Source organism: Oncorhynchus mykiss, chromosome 29 (genome assembly GCF_057628025.1).
Source record: "Oncorhynchus mykiss isolate SJ-2025 chromosome 29, ASM5762802v1, whole genome shotgun sequence".
NCBI lineage: Eukaryota > Metazoa > Chordata > Actinopteri > Salmoniformes > Salmonidae > Oncorhynchus > Oncorhynchus mykiss.
The window spans coordinates 28,024,792-28,032,681 of NC_143050.1; the positions used below are offsets into that span (position 1 = coordinate 28,024,792).

The window sequence follows — 7,890 nt, forward strand, 5'->3', positions numbered from 1 at the left end:
CAAAAGTGATAACTAAGTGGCTCGGGGAACAAAACATTGATATTTGGGGTCCATGGCCAGGAAACTCCCCAGACCTTAATCCCATTGAGAAATTGTGGTCAATCCTCAAGAGGCGGGTGGACAAACAAAACCCCACAAATTCTGACAAACTCCAAGTATTGATTATGCAAGAATGGGCTACCATCAGTCAGGATGTGGCCCAGAAGTTAATTGACAGCATGCCAGGGCGGATTGCAGAGGTCTTGAAAAAGAAGGGTCAACACTGTAAATATTGACTCTTTGAAATCAACTTCATGTAATTGTCAATAAAAGCCTTTGACACTTATGAAATGCTTGTAATTATACTTCAGTATTCCATAGTAACATCTGACAAAAATATCTAAAGACACTGAAGCAGCAGACTGTGAAAATTAATATTTGTGTCATTCTCAAAACTTTTGGCCATGACTGTAGATGGACAGTCCCACAACTAGCAGTTGTGCGAATCAAGTCTTGCATTGCGACACACTGAGGGAGTATCTAAAACTGTAGGGTGCTATTCAGAAAGTGAAAAAAGCATACTGTAGTCTATTTGTCTGACTTCAAATGTACTGGTACATTGTTAGGACTATTATCATGAGATTCAACCACTATAAACTCACAAATATAATATTTCACAGAAGGATAAAGTCCAAGTCCCGTGATAAAAGTAAAGAATTTATAGATAGTCCCTGATGATAATTGATGTCATACACCGACAGTTAGTGTTCTTTTAAACTTAATCTTAACCACACTACTAACCTTATGCCTAACCCTAAACTTAAATTAAGACCAAAAAGTGAATATTTGTTTTCATGAGGTTTTAACATATAGCCAATTTTGACTTTGTGGATGTTTGTAACTAATGACAACCAAGATTAACACATAATTGAAATTGGGATTTAGCGGAATATATCGGTCACATCGTTCATATAGGCTACCTCAATGGATCACACTGTAGCAGAGGTACTGGATCGCCTCTTCCTTTCTGACTGTAGCATCATAAATAGGCATCATACATAGTCCGAGATATTGATCTGATTTAGCCAATCTCTGCATGTTTCTATTGACAGTATCAGAGGAAGGTTTGAAAAATTGCCAAAGACTCCAGCCACCCAAGCCATAGACTGTTCACACAACTACCGTCTGGTAAACGGTACCGGAGCAATGGCTCTCAGCTCAGAGACAGCTTCTACCCCCAAGCCATAAAACTGCTAAATAGCCAGACTGCTAAATAGTCAGCATTATTATTAAACAGGTGCACCTCCAACTTCTTTTTAGAGAATTTGGCAGTATGTCCAACCGGCCTCACAACAGCAGACCATGTGTAAACACGCCAGCCCAGGACCGCCACATCTGGCTTCTTCACCTGCGGAATCGTCTGAGACCAACCACCCGGACAGCTGATTAAACTGTGGGTTTACACAACCAAACATGTTCTGCACAAACTGAAACCGTCTCTGGGAAGCTCATCTGTGTGCTCGTTGTCCTCACCAGGGTCTTGCCTGACTGTAACTGCAGTGGGCAAATGCTCACCTTCGATGGCCACTTTCAAGCTGCAGAAGTGTGCTCTTCATTGATTAATCAAGTTTTCAACTGTACCGGGCAGATGGCAGACTGTGTGGGTGAGCGGTTTGCTGATGTCAACACTGTGAACAGAGTGCCCCATGGTGGCGGTGGGGTTATGGTATGGGCAGGCATAAGCTATGGACAACGAACACAAATGCATTTTTCCGATGGTAATTTGAATGCACAGAGATACGATCTGTCGCCATCCCCTCATGTTTCAGCATGATAATGCACGGCCCCATGTCGCAAGGATCTGTGCACAATTCCTGGAAGCTAAAAATGTCCCCGTTTTTCCATGGCTTGCATACTCACCAGACATGTCACCCATTGAGCCCGTTTGGGATGCTCTGGAGCGACATGTATGACAGTGAGTTCCAGTTCCTGCCAATATCCAGCAACTTCACACAGCCATTGAAGAGGAGTCAGACAACATTCCATAGGCCACAATCAACAGCCTGATCAACTCTATGCAAAGGAGATGTGTCGCACAACATGAGGCAAATGGTGGTCACACCAGATACTGACTGTTTTTCTGATCCATGCCCTACTTCTTTTTAAGGTATATGTGACAACAGATGCATATCTGTAATCCCAGTAATGTGAATTACATAGATTTTTGGCCTAATGAATGTATTTCAAATGACTGATTTCCTTATGAACTGTAACTCAGTAAAATCTTTGTTTTTGTTCAGTGTACAAACTACATACACACTCACTCACACACTCTACATAGACACTCCCACACAAAACCCATACACTATATACACACACACATAGACTGACACAACACATATACACATTACATACATACATTCACATACACTTTTGCACTGATCATTTGCTGCTGCTGCTCTGTTTATTTTACTCTTATTATCATCTATCACAATGTCACTTTACCCTGCCTTCATGTCCATACTGTATCTAAACTCTTAGAAAAAAAAGTGTTATCTAAAACCTAAAAGGGTTCTTTGCCTGTCCCCATAGGGTAACCCTTTGAACAACCATTCTTGGATCCAGGTAGAACCCTTATGGGTTCCATGTAGAACCCTATCCACAGAGGTTTCTACGTGGAACCCAAAAGGGTTCTACATGAACCCAAAAAGGTCCTACTTGGAACCAAAAAGTGTTATCCTAGGGACAGCCGAATAAACCATTTGGAACCATTTTTTTCTTAAGAGTGTACCTCAAATACCTTGTACCTCTCTATACATTGATCTGGTACTGGTACTCCCTGTATATAGCGCCATTCTTGTGTATTTAATTTTATTCCTCGTGTTAGTTATTAAATATATATGTATTTTTATTGTTTTACTCTGTATCGTTTGGAATGGTTCGTAAGCAAGCATTTCACTGTAAAGTCTACACCAATTGTATTCGCCGCATGTGATAAATAAAAATGTATTTGATTTGGAAAGTGTAAAGTGATTGACAACCAAGTGAACAAATAACAAGACGCAATGCGAACCTACAAACCAATCACAAGCCATAGGGCGTTTTATTGTTGAATGGGAGGAGTCGTAATCTGAAATGGCCGCCGCCACAAACAACAACTGACAGATATTGAATATTCTCTCCGATATTTTTATTCGTCAGACCATGACTCTAAAAACATATTGGACGTTTGTGATTATTCTTATTACAACTTGTCGATCTTTTGCCGACGATGATAATCATGAAATGGAGGAGTTTCTGAAAAGGGAGCATTCATTGTCAAAACCCTATCAAGGTAACGTTAGCGCCATTGTATCACCCTTTATTATAGTATAATGTGAGAACGCTGAAATTAATGCTGTATATTCGACATTGCAACAATGTTATACTGACTGTAGAGTGTTGATGCTCGTAAGATCGTTTTTTGCTCCCACTACATCAAGGCTCTACGCTATGTACAACTTGTTTTATATAATATGACAACTGTCCCTCAGTATTTTCTGTTCTATGTGTGTTACAAATAATGTGTGCTTAGGTGTGGGGTCGTCCAGCTCCTCCCATTGGGAATTGATGGGCGATGCCATGGTAACCACAGAGCAGGTGCGCCTCACAACAGACATGCAGAGCAAGCAGGGGGCAGTGTGGAGCCGCATTGTGAGTACAGAACATTGCACACTGTTAAGTCTACATCACTGATACTGATTCTCTCTATCAGAGGAGGCTGATGGGGGGAGCTATAGGAGGATGGGCTCATTGTAATGGCATTAATGGAACGGAGTGTAACATGGTTTCCATATGTTTGATACCGTTCCATTGATGCCATTCCTCCCACCAGCCTCCACTGCTCTCTATGCATGTCACATTTTGCACAGCTTTGCCAAAATGGTCATATCTATGTATGTTTGTGTGGCCAGCCCTGTCACCTAAGGGACTGGGAGTTACAAGTGCACTTTAAGATTCATGGCCAAGGCAAGAAGAATCTGAATGGGGATGGACTGGCAATTTGGTACACCAAGGAGCGCATGCAGAAAGGTACTGTCCCACAATGTAGTTCCAACAGAAATACCAGAGTGTAGGTACAATGCAATGCAACTGTATAAATGCATTTCTGTCATTGTGTAGGTCCTGTGTTTGGGAATCAGGACCTTTTCACAGGGCTGGGTGTATTTGTGGACACGTACCCCAATGAGGAAAAACACCTTGAGGTACAGTATGTGCATATACCTGTCAACCTCTTCTATGTGTTTCTGTGGAGGGAAGGAGTAGCTACAATACTGTTATATGCTATGTCACCAATTATAGGACTTTATCTCAACCACTTCCTTTTTATTTTATTGTACTGTCTGGCAGCAGTGTTTGTGTCATATCCTGTCAAATCTGGGTCAACATGTCCTGATCTTCCTGTGCTCTGAGAGGGGCCTTAGCTAACTGACAACTAACACCTCCCACCTCAAAACAGACCATAGTCATACAAGCAAGCCAATACAGTGGAATATTTATACGGTTTTGTTGGGAGTGCTTGTTTTGGGCAGGGCTCACATACCTGTGTAATGGGCCTTGTGTTGTGCTTCTCTGTTTTGTGCATCCCTACGGAGACAGGCACAGAAGACGAGGTACACCACACGCACACAGGTACCCCATGTTTGGACCACCCATACCAAATGCCCCCCATACCCCTCTCCTTAGCTACTCTCATCAACCCCCTAATGAACATGCTCCCCCACGTTCTTGTTGTTTACTACCTATTAACAATTGGTTGCACCTTGAATAAAAATGTGCATTTGGATGAGTAGGGGATTAGGTAGAGAATGAGGTCACTCAAGCAACTATTACCAGCAGTATTGTACTGTTGTGGATGCTGCATCTTTTACCTGTTGCTCTGAATCTATCTCTCACTATTCGGTACCTGCTTTCTTTTTTCACACCTTCCACCAGAGGATCTTCCCCTTTGTGTTGGCCATGGTGGGGAACGGAAGCATTAGTTACGACCACGAACGAGACGGGCGTCCCACTGAGCTGGGCGGCTGCAACGCCATGGTGCGCAACCTCAACCACGACACCTTCATCTTCATCAGATATGTCCGTCGCAGGCTCACGGTGAGAGCAGGCACACACACACATACATTTGAACGACTCTACGATGTTATCAATATCCAAGTTATTGTGTATTAACTTAATAATAATGTAATGCCTCATTTTATCCAAGATGCATATTGGGTCACTTCTGTACAAACAGATATCTGTTGTGTTGAAGTGAATTGTTTCATTCACACCCGTTAACTCAACTTTGCAAGAGAATGTCAGAGATATGATGCTTTGACTGTGTTAGGTAGTGCCTGGGCATACTCTGTTCAACTAGCTCTCACAGTCTCACGTCAGAATTAGATGTTCAACCATGTTTCTCAAAATGTAAAGTTTCGAAGTTGTTCCAAATGTCACATTTCAAAGTGTTTAAGGTTAAGTTTAGGCATTAACTAACATTTGAGGTTAGGGTTAACTTTGGGCATTAAGTATGAATGGTTAAGGTTTGGGATAGGCTTTAAAAAAACAACAACGAAACGTTATATTGCTGGATTCGAACATACAACCTTTGGCACCAGAGGCAGATGCTTACTGGCTTGCTGTATTGGCTTGCTTGTATGACATTCCTGTCCACAGCACCCTAGCAAAACCAAAACCAAAACCTACACTGTACTTGAACCTAGTGGTCGGTTTCCACGTCATCTCCCGGCGTCCTCAGACATAGATGGATGTCAAATACTGACTTGTGTCACGGGTGACCTGGCTGACCCTGTTAACCATACTCCTAATCTCTATCTCTACTAGATTATGATTGACATTGATGGGCAGCATGAATGGAGGGACTGCCTGGACATACCGGGGGTACGGCTGCCCCAGGGCTACTACTTTGGAGCCTCGGCCGTCACTGGAGATCTCTCTGGTAGTACTCCCCTCTACTGTTTTACATAGTAGCGTGAATGAAGTCAGCTGTTTTATTGCCATGAATTAGCGCCTAGTTTTTATTTACTTAATCTACTTGGTGTATCCTTGAGGTCTCTAATTTCAAGTGAGATATGACCATCCCAGATTATCACTATAATTTATTTTGATATGCCCAGAATGAAATTAATGTGACACGTAAGTCAAATTGAGGGCATGTGGTCTAATAGGGAACTAAGATATTGCATTTTGGTCCATTTGAATGTGTTCTTGCTGCAGTTTTCTTTGAATGACTGAAACGGTCTGTTCACAGACAATCATGATGTGGTCTCCCTGAAACTGTACCAGCTGACTGTGTTACGCAGTGAGACAGAGGAAAAGGAGGAGGAAGATGAGATCACTCTACCCAGTGTAGATAACATGGACCTACTAAAGAGTAAGGCTCCACTACCTCTCACAAACATACACTTCATTGGCGTTACTCTACTCAAATAACAGTTATTCTTGATAAAAAGCTCAAATATATATACTATCAAATTATGTTATAGTATTAGGGCTCTTTAACCAACTCAGTGACATGTAGTGTCTGCCCTGAGACTGGCAGAAGTTTGGGGATTCGATCCCTGGTCATACCAAAAAGACACTAAAAATGGGACCTGATGCCTTTCTGCTTGTCACTCAGCATTAAAGAGATGGATTGGGGGTAAGGCCATGTGATAAACTACCTTCCTGTCCAGGGGGTGTACTTGTACATCAAGATGCCTCATGCTACAGAAACAGGGGATAGGCTACTGCCCCTATGGGCTGTTCTGGCTCAGACAAGGCGTACTTGTCTAAGGCCTACTTATTATGGCTCCTTGTCACTATTTTTCACTTTCTATCCATACTAACATCTCTATCTCTCTGTGTCAGTGGGTGAGAATGAAGAAGGGTGGAGTAGTATTGCTATGTTCTTCACCATCCTCTTCTCCATGCTGGGCTGTTTCCTGCTCATCGTGGTCGGCCTCATCGTCTACAGCCACTGGAACGAGAACAGACGCAAACGCTTCTACTGAGACGGAGAGAGGGGGAAAAGAGCGGGAGGGAGGCCTCCCATCATAACCACTACTGTAGTCTGCCGACAACTGCACTGAGATATTGAAATGACTGGCAAGATGGAGACAATATAACTGACCTCCCAATGTAGACCAATATGCTTGATGGACAGAGGTACCATTGGGACAACACTAATGAATCCTGGGAAAGACTGAGCAGCGGTGGATGCATTTCAACTACAGTAGCCAACCACACTGACCCCTGCCATGAGTAGACATACAGAAAGTTTGTCTGTCCCCACCCCTACTCTCACCAACCAGGCCTTACTCTACACAAATATAGAGCATATTATTATTATTATTATGTACTTACTGTGTGAAAATGACCTCCGTGTTGTCAGACAGTGCCATTGCTGGTTAATAGTTTGGTTGTCTTTTTAAGGGTCTGGGGAGATGGATTTATACTCAGTTTTAGCGTTTTGAATGTCAGAGACAAAGTAACCGATGTGTTCTGACTCCACATGACCAGGTCCCATCAGCGCTTGATCCGTGTCACACCAAAGATGTTTTCAATGGCCTATCTGGCAATTGATCCGTCACTTTTCTGCTTCGCTCTAGAAACAGCATCATGTCATATTTGCCTCTATGGTGCTTGCAATCAATGTAAGTCTTTGTGCGTTTCAATTGATTCAGACGGTTTCAATGAATTCTCATACTCAATTTTATTAGTTTGAAAAATGTATGGTTGCAGAGAATATGCTTTTGTTGTCAAACTGAATCTACAGTAGAATGCATGAAGGTGCTAGACTAGTCATTATTTTACCACTATTTATGTTAAGAGTGATTAGGTCGTTTTTCTTTTATTCTGTATATGAAATGAAAAGGTGACCAATCCCTC

At 42.3% G+C, this 7,890-nt stretch overlaps 1 protein-coding gene across 2 annotated transcripts; it reads left to right on the top strand.

Moving 5' to 3' along the window:
* Window positions 1-3,072: 3,072 nt before the first annotated feature.
* On the top strand, window positions 3,073-7,890 carry lman2la (lectin, mannose-binding 2-like a). Of its 2 annotated transcripts, none has more exons than XM_021590898.3 (9): window positions 3,073-3,313; window positions 3,554-3,672; window positions 3,933-4,050; window positions 4,141-4,223; window positions 4,618-4,650; window positions 4,954-5,115; window positions 5,845-5,959; window positions 6,272-6,394; window positions 6,871-7,890. In XM_021590898.3, the coding sequence occupies exons 1-9, from the start codon at window positions 3,184-3,186 to the stop codon at window positions 7,011-7,013; spliced, it is 1,026 nt and encodes a 341-aa protein (XP_021446573.1). In that variant the 5' UTR covers window positions 3,073-3,183; the 3' UTR covers window positions 7,014-7,890. The 2 variants fall into 2 exon arrangements, with proteins under 2 accessions (XP_021446573.1, XP_021446574.2); XM_021590899.3 differs by having other exon boundaries at window positions 3,075-3,313; window positions 6,977-7,890.